This window comes from Phyllobates terribilis, unplaced genomic scaffold (genome assembly GCF_046119375.1).
Source record: "Phyllobates terribilis strain yellow unplaced genomic scaffold, ASM4611937v1 Scaffold_4__5_contigs__length_816908805, whole genome shotgun sequence".
NCBI classification, from domain to species: Eukaryota; Metazoa; Chordata; class Amphibia; order Anura; family Dendrobatidae; genus Phyllobates; species Phyllobates terribilis.
The window spans coordinates 404,786,716-404,800,535 of record NW_027362764.1 but is presented as its reverse complement, the minus strand read 5'-3'; the positions used below and the strand labels follow the sequence as shown (position 1 = coordinate 404,800,535).

General features: G+C 43.5%; 1 protein-coding gene across 9 annotated transcripts in view; it reads right to left on the bottom strand.

The window, feature by feature from the left end:
- Positions 1–2,456: 2,456 nt before the first annotated feature.
- The window catches only part of LOC141265450 (uncharacterized), a 239,138-nt gene continuing 227,774 nt past the window's right edge, over positions 2,457–13,820 (bottom strand). For all 9 annotated transcript variants that reach the window (XM_073678575.1, XM_073678579.1, XM_073678582.1 and 6 more), the window contains 3 exons: positions 11,895–12,092; positions 3,652–3,918; positions 2,457–2,611 (listed from right to left, as the gene is read on the bottom strand). In XM_073678575.1, the coding sequence (XP_073534676.1) occupies positions 2,526–2,611; positions 3,652–3,918; positions 11,895–12,092 (551 nt within the window). In that variant the 3' untranslated portion in view covers positions 2,457–2,525. The remainder of the gene's footprint in view (positions 2,612–3,651; positions 3,919–11,894; positions 12,093–13,820) is intronic.

Below are 13,820 nucleotides of genomic sequence, written 5' to 3'. Positions count from 1 at the left end.
GGCTATCCAGTCTTTCCCTAAAGTCACTTAGGGTATGTGACTCCCCTGAGTACTGGGGTAGCCAGGTTGCCCCCGGGATATAGGGCATGGTGAATGGCATGACCGCAGCAGCGGTTGCGCTGGCGGCCGGTGTGGCGGTGGAGCTCCCCTCGGTATCCTCCTTCCCCCCCTAGCGGACCGTGGCCTACCTTGCGATGCTCTTTTTCCGTAGGCCGCGGCTCCGCAGTCGATCGTCTGGGTCGAGGACCTGGTGTCGCGCTCCTGTGACGTCAGCGTCGCTCTTCCTCCCTTCCAGGATCTTACGCAGCGTCGGAGCGTGGGGCGGAGCTTCAGATCTCGCGCGCTTTCGTCGTCCACGCCCATCTTCTTCCCGCGCGGCGTCCCGAAGATGGCGTCCGATGGCGGGAAGCGGCTGCGGATGGCGGGAAGACGGCAGAAGATGGCGGGAAACGACCCAAGATGGTGTCCGATGGCGGGAAACGACTCCGGACGGCGGGAAACTTCTCTCAGGTAAGTGCAAAAGTCTTTTTTCAGGCACGCAATACCCGTTGGGGCGGGTTGGTTTGAATCCTGCCGACTACGCCAAAGTTGACGCGCCCCCTGGGCCTGTGCTGTGCAGGGGATACCTGGAGCCGGATCGCTGGGGGTTGTAGTCTCCGTGGCGCTGACCCGGTCCGTGCCCAGGGTGGTCAATTCAGTGGCAGTCTTAGTATTGTGATAATTGTCTGACTACGCCACCCGTGGATTGCGGTCAGTGGGGACCGCCGCTGCAAAGCAGACCGCTGAGGCCGGTGTTGTGTGTGCAGCTAAGAATGGGATGACTCCCCACGGGAGAAGTATAACCTCAGGGCAGTTAGTGTGGATGATGGTAGTGATGGTGCACGAGCATCCCAGCACTGGTAGTGCTGGTGCGGCAAAGAAGCACAGAGACGTGTAGTGCAGTTCAGGGTCTTTACTGGTGTTATAAAGCAGACCCTCCCGGGAGTACTGGTTAGCAGTAGAGGCCTGGTCAGTCTGTGAGCAAGCAGGATCTTCCCTGGCCAGGTGGAGTTGTAGGCCTCCCCGTCTATCTGCACTCTTTCCTGGCTACCTTGCTCTATGCGGGTAGAAGTAACCCACATCCCTGAGTATACCGTGTGGTGCTCACCCGTATGGCCGGTGACTTGGGGCCTTCTGTTAGCCTCCGCTCCACGATGACTGTGCTGGTCCCTTGCTTGTGACCGTGCCTCCGGGCTTCTATGGCCAGAGGACATGGAATCCCCTGCCGGTTGGATTCTGCTGCTGGACCTGGATGTCCCCACAGCCTCGGACTCCGTGTCCGGGTTTAGTGTCTTCAGCCAAGGCGAGCTATCTAGCTTCCAGCCTCTGGCAATCGCTCCTGCTCCTACAGAGCTCCTAGTTCTCACTTTCCCTCTCCAGGCTCTGAGTCTCAGACTCTGACTAACCTAATCCCGCCCCAGACCCAGTTTATAAGGGCAGATTCCTCCCCTCCCAGGTCTGGACGGGCAGTGTTGCATGCTTAGGGCTCCTGACCAGAGAAACCTCCCACCTGCTCTCAGACATAATATTTCTATTACTGTGGCAACCAGACCCCAGGGGTGCCACATCTGCGTATTGTGTGTGTGCGTGTCTGCGTACTGTGTGTGTGTGTGCATGCATGTCAGCGTACTGTGTGTGTGTGCGTGCATGTCTGCGTACTGTGTGTGTGTGCGTGCATGTCTGCGTACTGTGTGTGTGCGTGCATGTTTGCATATGTGAAGGATTAGGGGGCAGACTGTATACCTATATTTCTCCGCCATATCTGTGCATCATGAATCGTGGTATGTGCTAAAGGGGCCCACTGAGACTCATTCGCCCGGGGCCCACAAAAACCTGGAGCTGGTCCTGCTAGGAGCATAGGAGGCACATTTGAATTTTTTGCAAATTTAATATCATATTGATCTTTCGGAAATGTGTTTTTAAATTTTGCGTTGGATTCCGCATGGGTAAAATATTAACAAAGTTAGTCTTGTGACAGATCTGTTGAAAGCCTGCACGGTTCTGAGTTGAATGGTGAAATGTAAAGGGATGCAACACAGAAATTCACATTTTTTCACAACTTTGAAAATTAATTATAAAAATAAACTAAAATTTATAGAATTTTTTTTCACATTTTGCATCCTCTAACACAGTATTACCAAAGAACAAATTCTCAAAAGAATTAAACATATAGTTGTAATATTCATTGGTTCACTTGACATGGAATGACCCAGACCTGGAAAGCACATAAACCATCACGCGACAAAATGCTTTTTTTTTAAAAACAAGTTAACTTGTAATATTATGAGAAATTAAGATGGCCATTTATTTTCTATACCATATCAGTCACCCCAATGTCAGCTAAGGTAACGCTTAAAAATTCCATTTCAAAAAGAAAGTAAAATATTTTATTAAAAACTGTAACAAATGTTAAACACGTAACAAACAAATATACAAACACAGCATACGGATTCTTTAGGTCATCCACTGTGGAAAAACAAAAAATGTCATTCAGTGCTGTCTTGGCTCTCATTTCTGTTTTTCTCAGTTCTATTTCGAATTAATATCTGTACCACCTGGTTAATGTCTATTCCTAAAAAAAAAAGAAAAAAAAAAAGAAAAATAGTTTAGTTTATATTGTTATACAATAATAGAAGATCATCCAAAAGCAATAAAATATGCAATTTGAAGCATCAGTGCACGGTTACAATGTCAAATTACTGTCTAAATTCACTATGAGCAATCATTATGATAACAGACCTGTGTAAAAGACAGGAAAGATCAGTGACAAAACTTGTTCTAATTGTTGGTCATGATTGATCATGTCACTATGAAAATTAATGTTATTGCAGTCATGATTGGTAAATTTAGCTTAGTGACTGCTACCAAGAGTAAGGCCCTGTGATTGCCTTTTACTTAATTGTTGGTCATGAGTTTTAAAAATTGTAGCCTGCAGAATTTATAAATACTAATACATGATAGCAATGTACTGTGTGAAAAAATGAATGCGTTTTTACTGCAATAATTATTTTACCGCAAAATCGGAAATGGCAATATCGGGTATAGGTAAGTTAGTGGAGGGAGGAAACAAGCCGTTCGGTTTTTGACAGGTTCAGTTTCAGATAGAGGGAGGACATGATGATAGAGACAGCGGAAAGACAATCCATGCTGTTTTGTAATAATGCCGGCGTGTTGTCAATAGAGGTGTATAATTGGGTGTCGTCAGCATAGAGATGACCGTGAAAATCAAATCTACTGATTATTTGTCCAACAGGGGCAATGACCATGATTGGGAGAACAGCTATGATTGCTCAGCACTGCGTAGCAACCGGACAGATGGAACAGATTGGGTATAGAGTGATTAGATTTTCTCATTTTATTTTTGCCAAAAAACTACACTCTACATTGAAAAAGGGTGATATGCTCTAGGGTCTAGTGTCCTAACTTCACTTAATAGGCCATTGTGAGAGGACAGGTTTTTTTTTTGTTTTGTTTTTTAAAGAAAAGTGGAAATAACTACAGTCAAACTAAGATTTACATTTTTGCAAACAGTAGTGTTCTGTTTTTTTTTTTTTTAAAGTCCAGGATTCACGTAAAATGCTGAACATTGAAATTCTAAAAACACTGCTTTACCTTTAAGGACTGGTTTTGTATCTGCAAATTTAGCAACCTCTGCAATCAGCTCTGAAATCTGCATGTCCTTTTTTCCACCAAATGATATACAATCAGAATCATGTGTGTGGCTTGGAGACGTAGGGAAATTCAAATGATCAATTCTTGGTTTCTTTGCAGCAGGAGCACCTTTGTTCTTGTCTGAAGAGGAGGACTCCAAACACATAGATGGCGGTTGATCTTTGCCGAACTCTGACTTAGAAAAGTGACTCTGAACCTTTGTTGGGCCTTGTGAAACATAAAAATAAGGTAATTATCCAAACTTTATATATACTTTCACACTGTTGGCTTTGTGCAATTTACAGTGTTCTTTAACGTTAACGGGCTTCTCCAATACCTTCATCTCTCTATGTGAAAAAAACTAAGCATTTTTCTAATGGACACTTGTATAAAATTCAATTGCTAGCCTCCCTTCCATTTTTTATTTTCACTTATGATGAAGTTTCGCTTGAAACTCCCAGCATGCAAAAGTGAGTCTCAAACTGATTGTTCCTGTACTATGCTGTCCCCCCTCCTGCTGGTTTTAACACCTTTTCTTCTTTGAAGGTCATTAGTGAAGGGCCTGGTCTGTTCTCATCTCATGACCGTTCTATTGCTCAGTTTGTCCTTTCTTTTTGCCGTCATTCTGTCAGAGACCTCTGTTCTGAAACCTCTCTGAACATTGGCAAGGAAAGAGACACATTCGCAAACTTTTGGTCTAAAAGCTTTCACAAGTCCCAGGCTCTTCATCATGACTCAAGGTATTCATATCTAGCCAACATCCACTCTATTACTTAGCATGCTGGAACATCACCACTAGATGGCCATATGGCACGCCAGCCATTATTTCACATGTACTATAAACAGCTCCAATTTCCTTTTGAATTCAGCTTATATATGATGGATTGAGCTGAATTATCATGTGACATTTGTTGATCCCCTATATCTATAGCTGTTACGCGATATTTATGTATTGACATTTATTGAATCATATTTGAATTTGCTGGTCTCTCTGGTATCAGCTGTAATTGATATGCTTATAGTGTGTTTGCAGTGACCTGGGACTGTCAGTGTAGTGCTTTTTGTCACTTACTGGGATTCTGAACCCTGTATCCCTCTACTGTTTTAGCTGTCCTTCTCCCAACACTTACTATGTGATGTTTTTTTTATATATAAAAATATTTGTATCTAATAAAATTATGGCATATTTCTCATATCTCCGATGTGTCTGAGGTATTCCTTATATAGTTATCACTGACATAATCACCTTTGTAATACCTATTAGACTTTTAGTTAGGCTTTTTAGTTACCATATATTGTTTAGTTCTCTCCCAAACATTATGCTGCAGTGTTGTTGCAATGTCCAGTTCATACTCTTTTACAAGATGCTTTTAATTGCTACGCAGCAAGATTTGTACACTATATTCAAAGTCTGTGAATAGGACTTCCCATACTTGAGCACACCCTAGCACTCAGACAGGGAAATTTCCATACACAGATTGTTTGAAGGCAGTTAATAGATCTTGCTGAGCAGAAGTTGAAAGCAACTTCTAGATCAGACGGTCATTTCCATCGGCCTCCAGGCAGATTACTAGGGATCACACTGCTTGGGTTGGTGGCCACATTTTTTTGTCCGCTGGCCCTTTAATTCCTCCTTACAATGTAAGCATGCACAAGCAATGAAGGATTACATCCTCACGCTGGCCAGTGCCAGCGTGAGTATGTTGTTCGTGGGCATAGTTAGCACGCTATGCACGCCCGTCTAGTTGAGGCTGCAGTCACATTATCTCCTACTATGTGACGTAGATGCACCAGCCATAGTGTCTCCTATGTGTGATGTAGTTGCACCAGCCCCAGTATCTCCTATGTGTGATGTAGTTGCACCAGCCCCAGTATCTCCTATGTGTGATGTAGTTGCACCAGCCCCAGTGTCTCCTACGTGTGATGTAGTTACACCAGCCCCAGTGTCTCCTACGTGTGATGTAGTTGCACCAGCCCCAGTGTCTCCTACGTGTGATGTAGTTGCACCAGCCCCAGTGTCTCCTACGTGTGATGTAGTTGCACCAGCCCCAGTGTCTCCTACGTGTGATGTAGTTGCACCAGCCCCAGTGTCTCCTACGTGTGATGTAGTTGCACCAGCCCCAGTGTCTCCTACGTGTGATGTAGTTGCACCAGCCCCAGTGTCTCCTGTGTGTGATGTAGATGCACCAGCCCCAGTGTCTCCTACGTGTGATGTAGTTGCACCAGCCCCAGTGTCTTCTTCGTGTGATGTAGTTGCACCAGCCCCAGTGTCTCCTATGTGTGATGTAGTTGCACCAGCCCCAGTGTCTCCTACATGTGATGTAGTTGCACCAGCCCCAGTGTCTCCTACGTGTGATGTAGTTGCACCAGCCTCAGTGTCTCCTATGTGTGATGTAGTTGCACCAGCCCCAGTGTCCCCTACGTGTGACGTAGATGCACCAGCCCCAGTGTCTCCTACGTGTGACGTAGATGCAGCAGCCCCAGAGTCTCCTACGTGTGACGTAGATGCAGCAGCCCCAGTGTCTCCTATGTGTGATGTAGTTGCACCAGCCCCAGTGTTTCATATGTGTGATGTAGTTGCACCAGCCCCAGTGTCTCCTATGTGTGATGTACAGTACAGACCAAAAGTTTGGACACACCTTCTCATTTAAAGATTTTTCTGTATTTTCATGACTATGAAAATTGTACATTCACACTGAAGGCATCAAAACTATGAATTAACACATGTGGAATTATATACTTAACAAAAAAGTGTGAAACAACTGAAAATATGTCTTATATTCTAGGTTCTTCAAAGTAGTCACCTTTTGCTTTGATGACTGCTTTGCACACTCTTGGCATTCTCTTGATGAGCTTCAAGAGGTAGTCACTGGAAATGGTCTTCCAACAATCTTGAAGGAGTTCCCAGAGATGCTTTGCACTTGTTGGCCCTTTTGCCTTCACTCTGCGGTCCAGCTCACCCCAAACCATCTCGATTGGGTTCAGGCCTGGTGACTGTGGAGGCCAGGTCATCTGGCGTAGCACCCCATCACTCTCCTTCTTGGTCAAATAGCCCTTAAAACAGCCTGGAGGTGTGTTTGGGGTCATTGTCCTGTTGAAAAATAAATGATGATCCAACTAAACGCAAACCGGATGGAATAGCATGCCGCTGCAAGATGCTGTGGTAGCCATGCTGGTTCAGTATGCCTTCAATTTTGAATAAATCCCCAACAGTGTCACCAGCAAAGCACCCCCACACCATCACACCTCCTCCTCCATGCTTCACGGTGGGAACCAGGCATGTAGAGTCCATCCGTTCACCTTTTCTGCGTCGCACAAAGACACGGTGGTTGGAACCAAAGATCTCAAATTTGGACTCGTCAGACCAAAGCACAGATTTCCACTGGTCTAATGTCCATTCCTTGTGTTCTTTAGCCCAAACAAGTCTCTTCTGCTTGTTGCCTGTCCTTAGCAGTGGTTTCCTAGCAGCTATTTTACCATGAAGGCCTGCTGCACCAAGTTTCCTCTTAACAGTTGTTGAAGAGATGTGTCTGCTGCTAGAACTCTGTGTGGCATTGACCTGGTCTCTAATCTGAGCTGCTGTTAACCTGCGATTTCTGAGGCTGGTGACTCGGATAAACTTATCCTCAGAAGCAGAGGTGACTCTTGGTCTTCCTTTCCTGGGGCGGTCCCTCATGTGAGCCAGTTTCTTTGTAGAGCTTGATGGTTTTTGCAACTGCACTTGGGGACACTTTCAAAGTTTGCCCAATTTTTCGCACTGACTGACCTTCATTTCTTAAAATAATGATGGCCACTCGTTTTTCTTTACTTAGCTGCTTTTTTCTTGTCATAATACAAATTCTAACAGTCTATTCAGTAGGACTATCAGCTGTGTATCCACCAGACTTCTGCACAACACAAATGATGGTCCCAACCCCATTTATAAGGCAAGAAATCCCACTTATTAAACCTGACAGGGCACACCTGTGAAGTGAAAACCATTTCCGGTAACTAACTCTTGAAGCTCATCAAGAGAATGCCAAGAGTGTGCAAAGCAATCATCAAAGCAAAAGGTGGCTACTTTGAAGAACCTAGAATATAAGACATTTTCAGTTGTTTCACACTTTTTTGTTAAGTATATAATTCCTCATGTGTTAATGCCTTCAGTGTGAATGTACAATTTTCATAGTCATGAAAATACAGACAAATCTTTAAATGAGAAGGTGTGTCCAAACTTTTGGTCTGTACTGTACATGCACCAACCCTAGTGTCTCCTGTGTGTGATGTAGATGGACCAACCCCAGTGTCTCCTACGTGTGATGTAGTTGCACCAGCCCCAGTGTCTCCTACGTGTGATGTAGTTGCACCAGTCCCAGTGTCTCCTACGTGTGATGTAGTTGCCCCAGCCCCAGTGTCTCCTATGTGTGATGTAGTTGCACCAGCCCCAGTGTCTCCTATGAGTGATGTAGTTGTGTGGCGCCCCTGAGGGTTCGGTCGCCACAGAGGTACAGCATGTCACCCAGAGGTGTGGTATCTCACTCTCAGGTAAGGAAGGAGTACAGCCCGGGACCTTAACACCTGCATCCATCACTACACTACTCCAGACCAGCTGGAAGGGCAAGATGTGCCGCGCTTCCTGCTGAGCCCTGTCCCAGGCCAGAGTGGGAGGAACCAAAGTAGGGGGAACCATATAGTGGGTGTGGGTGGAGGAAGTAAATCAGGGGAGCATTGAAAGGAGTGATATAAAGAGAGAGTGGAACAATCTAGAAGGGTTCTTCAGTGAGAGGAAGAGTTGGGAGCAGGAGCTCTGTAGGAGCTCTGCTCAGGAGGAGGGCCTGAGGAGAGGCCCAAGACTGAAAAGAAAGAGAAGCAGGAGAAAGGCTCCAGGAACGTAGAAGGGACCGGGGGTACGGGTAGTGCTGGAGGCCACCCGTACGCCCGAATCTGCCAGAAGGTGGAGGGGTCAGGTCGCACAGAGGGGACCGGTCCCTAAACTAGCAGAGTTCTTCAAGTCTCAACTAGGAAACCGGAGGCTGTAGTATTTTAGGTACTGCAGCCATAATCCACATCTGTCTCACCAAGAAGGTAGCCATAGAGAACCCAGGGGACAGAGAAGACGTCGCCCGACAAGGTCCGCGGTCACTGGATTGGGACACTAGGTGTGAGGTGCAGGGAGACGGCCAGAAGGAATGCACAGAAGGGGGTTCCGCTATGTACTCTGGAGGTACCCGAGGGTTGGCTGAACTCCTCCCTGAGTAAGCACAGGACGACGTGGGAAGTTACCCTGGCCTTGGTAACTTGGAGTCTGAAAATCGTGAATAAAACCCTGAAGACTGCACCCCACCGTCTCTGTGCTGCTGCGCCATCACTCCCTGCATTACACTGCACCACGAGTGCTACTTCATAACGGCAACATCTACACTGCCCTGGAGCTAAGCTCTACCTGTGGAGAGCTAAACCAACTCTGCTGCATTTACACCAGCTCCAGAGGACCGGCTCCGCAGCGGTGGCTCCCTTTAGCCGCATACCACAGGTGGCGTCACGAACTGTATATATAAAAACTATAAATCCCCTGTAAATAATATTCCCCATTTTGATTGACTGCCCTGGGTCACGGACTTGGTCACCGCCACTGTGACATCTCCCCTAGCAACGACCGGCCCGGCACAGAGTACCCCACGGCTCAGGGGGCGCATCAGTTGCACCAGCCCCAGTGTCTCTTATGTGATACACTGAGAAAAAATATTGATTAAACCGCTCACCGTGCAATGAAAGTTGAAATCTGTCCTTTATACATGATGGGTGCAGTTTCAAATCCTGCTGACCACCAGAAAATCTGTTCAAATATAACTCTCCATGACTAAGGGCGCACACAGTGCCATGAACACTTAAGTGTTTTTTTCTGACACCAACATGTGGATTTTAATTGTTTGATATATATGTTATTGATGTAAATACTTTTATGATCAAAAATGAGAAAAGTATTCTCTTAGTGATACCTTTATTGGCTAACCAGAAAAAAATTTTGTAAAAAGGTTTACAATTCACTCCGAAAATACTTTTCTCATTTTTGGCCATAAAAGTATTTACATCGATTTTCCTGGCTAAAACGGCACCAATGTTTCCTATGTGAGATGAATTTCCCACTGTGAGGAGATATGCAGTGTAATATGCATCTGTGTTCATAACCGCTTAATGTGGGATCAGTTCTTTACAAAACTTATCACAAACATTCGATTGCGCTCCAGACTAATGCAAATCGGGAAAAGCAGTTACAAGTAGCAACATAATCAATACAGCAGCACCAAAGAGAAGTAGTTCCAGCCATCATATTAGGGGTGAGTTAATTGTTTGACCAAATATAGCAGGGTAATTTTTAATTTGATCATTTTGTACAGCCCGCGACTAACGTTCTAAATATCCAAATGGCCCTTGGCAGAAAAAAGGTTGCCCACCCTGCTCAAGAGCATGAACTGGACAATGAAACCGCACTGCAGCATAGTGTTTGGGAAAGAAGAAAGCATAATATAGTAAACATGAAGCGTATATTGCAAAAATGGATAACTTTACAATGCCAGGATGATGATTAGAAAGGGAAAAAAAAAAGTTTAGTTACTTTTTAATCTCTTGGCATTAGAGCCACTTTTAGCCCTTATGAGCGACCATTTTTTTTCCTGGCGTTCTAGTAGCTATAACTTTTATTTTTCTTGGCATAGTAATATGAGGGCTTATTTTCTGGGTGATAAGTTGTACGTCTGTGGCATAATTTTGATGTAAATAGAACGTATTAAATCTTTAGTAGAAGCAATATCAACAAAATGCCTTCTGAGGTCCATAAGTTTCATAATTTTACATCATGGAGCTATGTGTGGGCTTAGATTTTTAATGACAAGCTATCTTTTATTGGGGCCATTTTTTAGTACATGCAACTTTTTGATCACTTATTACACTTTTTGTAAGGCAATTTGAACAACCCCCCCAGCAATCTATATTTTATCTTTATCATTCATTGTTTGGTATAGTTGATATGATATCTTTATTCTGCGGTTCAATATGATCACATCAAAATCAAATTTATAGTTTTTTGTGTTTAGCTTCTTTTGCGCAAAAAAAAGACTTGGAAAACAAATCAAAACCATTTTCCTTTTGGGGGAGGGGTGGCGGGAAGACTATGTTCTGATGCCCATAACTTTTTACATTTTCTGTAAATGGTGTTGTATGAAGGCAGTTTCTTGTTGAACAAACTGTAGTTTTTCCTGGTACCATTTTTGGGTGCATGTCACTTTTTGATCTCTTTTTAATTCATTTTATGGTAGGACGCATGAACAATAAACAATAAAACATGCTGTTTTTTTAGATTTATTTTCCATGTAATTCACCATGCAGTATAACTGACATTAACTTTATTCTGCAGGTAGATGCAATTACAATACCGAATTTATATATTTTACTTATGTTTTACAACTTTTTTTATGACTAAAATCACTATTTGACAAACTATATTATGCGGGTGAATGTGAGAACTATGATACCCAATTGCCTTGCCATATTCTGAGATCCATAACCTTTTTCTGTCGATGTAGCTGTGTGATGGCTGTGTTTTTTGCCTGCTCAGCTGTAGCTTTCATTGATACCATTTTGCAGTACATAAAATATATTGATCACTTTTTATTATATTTTTTGAGAAAATTGCAGTGGCTGAAAAACCGCAACTCTGATGTTTTGATCTTATTTCTGTTTACAGAGTTCAACATGTTTTAAAAAAATTACATTTTATCAGTCCATTATGATAGTTTTGCAGGTGGGTTCCGATCCATATGCAGAGGTGAGCGTGCCACGTAAATACCATTGTCTGAGACTAACAGCGATATTTAAATAGTTAAAGAGCAATGATTGGCGGTATCGCTTATCTCTTCTATTATGGGCAAATGCTGGCTATAAATTACAGTTGGCATCTGCCCTGTATGGAGCAAGGACAGCTCCTGTGCCTGCTTCATACACACGTACGGCAGCTGTATACTTGTACGGCAGAGTGTGCTAAAATGTTAAAAAAGTATAAGCCAACATCCAGTTATCAATTTCTTCATATATTTCCACAAGGGACACTGGAAAAGTTTTGAGAAAACACTACAGAGTTGTTATGCCATAAAGAATATAACCATTCAATTAAACATGTCAGGAGAGTCAACAAATCCTCTTTAATATAACAAACACAAACTATATACCTATACGTCCTTCAGGGGAGGCTTGAAGCTTATCTGAAGCAAGAGTGTCCCGTTTCCTCTTATCCGATACATGAGATTCAATAGGCAATGATTTCTTTAATACAGAACTGAGCACTGAGGGCCTGATGATGCATTTCGGTTTGCCTGTACTTAATGTACCAGAGGAATAGAATACTGGAAGATGAGATCCTGTAGTGCCTAAAGAAAGAGAGGATATTAATGTGATAAAAAATATAATGTGACCCAATTATTATAATTTAGTCTCAACGCCAGTATAATGGGAGTTGAAACAAAGCCATCAAACTGTAATTGAAATACAGGCTTTAGATATTAAAGAGGTTGCCTCATCTTCTGCAGGAGCGCACTGGACCCCAGCCTCGCGGATTCCTGCTTCCATGGGCACAGTGTGCTGCTGCTGGCCTGGACTGTGCGCTCTCAGATGCTGCAAGCAAAGTCATACAAAGTTTGCTTTGTGTCTGTAGCATCGGATGAGCAAAGTTGCACTGAAGCTGGCTGAATCGAGAACGAACTATGCGCACCAGCAACTTGGCCGGCTTTAGCGCACTCCTTACAAGCTCTATGGGAAAGAGTTTGCCAGCACTGTGCAACTTAGGCAACAAGCAGGGAACGCCAAAAATAAAAAACACTTCATTCTTGAGAATGGAGGAGATTTTAAATAATAAGTAAATTGCAAAGTAGCTGTTTTTTTTACAAGCATTTTGCAATTTTACCCATTAACGAACGTGAGATAACCCCTTTAATGTAACAGAAAAAAACATTACATTATGTAGAAGTAACAGCTATTATGTAATAAAAGGCTGTAATTCTACAGACAACGCATAGTTAATACAATATTATTGTTCAGCCCCTTTAAACTTAAAGAGGATCTTTCTCTAGGTTTATCATGTTAAACTGGCCACATCATGGAATAGTGGCTGCAGATTTTTCAGCTACATTTCAGACATATTTGCTCATAAAGTTTTTATGGTAATTTTTGCTAAGAGCAAAGGGGGTGTTCACAGATTCTTTTGTGGATGTACCTTTTCTCTATCATGACGCTGATTAATCATGACATCATGTAGGGGAAAAAAAAACAGACACGCAGAGAATATCAGACTCTTTCTTTGCGCGATACGGCAAAAAATGCAATCACACATCCCTGCTCTCATCACTGCCATCAATTACTGTACAGGGGTAGGAGTGCAGGACTGTATTTCATACACCACTTGTAGCTCTCCTCTCACAGCGCTGTCAGCTGCTCTACTCCCATTTCCCACACAATAACAGTACTATGAGAGAAGAGCTGCAAAGGTGTTAGTAATGACACACAGCTCTGATCTACTCTCCTTCCATACTTGTAAGAACAGTAGGCAATGGCAGTGATATCAGTAAGGAAGGTGAGGTGTTTCATTACAATCAGCTCTGCTGCCCTCCTCTGAAGGCAGCTGGTGTCGGGGGGGAGAAGGAGAAGAGCAAAGCTGACAGCACCGTAAGAGAAGAGCTGCAAGAGGTGTTTGTATTGACACACAGCTCTGCTCTCCAGCCATTGCACAGCAGTTAGATTTGTGTGACCTGGGTAGATACAACAGTTGTTCCATATCACACAGAGAATGTTGAGTTTTACCTTCTCTAGGGGGAGGGCATGTTCTTTCTTCCCCCCAGCATGATGAGTCTTAGTGAAAGTTAGAATCTAAATGTTACAAGCTGGTATCTCCAACAATGGAGATAAGAAATAAAAATGTTTTATTCAGCTCTATGGCAACTACTCCATGATGTGGCCAGTTTAACATGCTAAAACTAGTGAAAGGTCCCATTTAATGTCTAAATTACAAATGCAACTTGGTGACTTTATTTTAAATCCATTACACTGGTGTATAAGTTACATTTTGAAAAAATTCTGTCATAGTCTAAATGCTTCTGACAGCA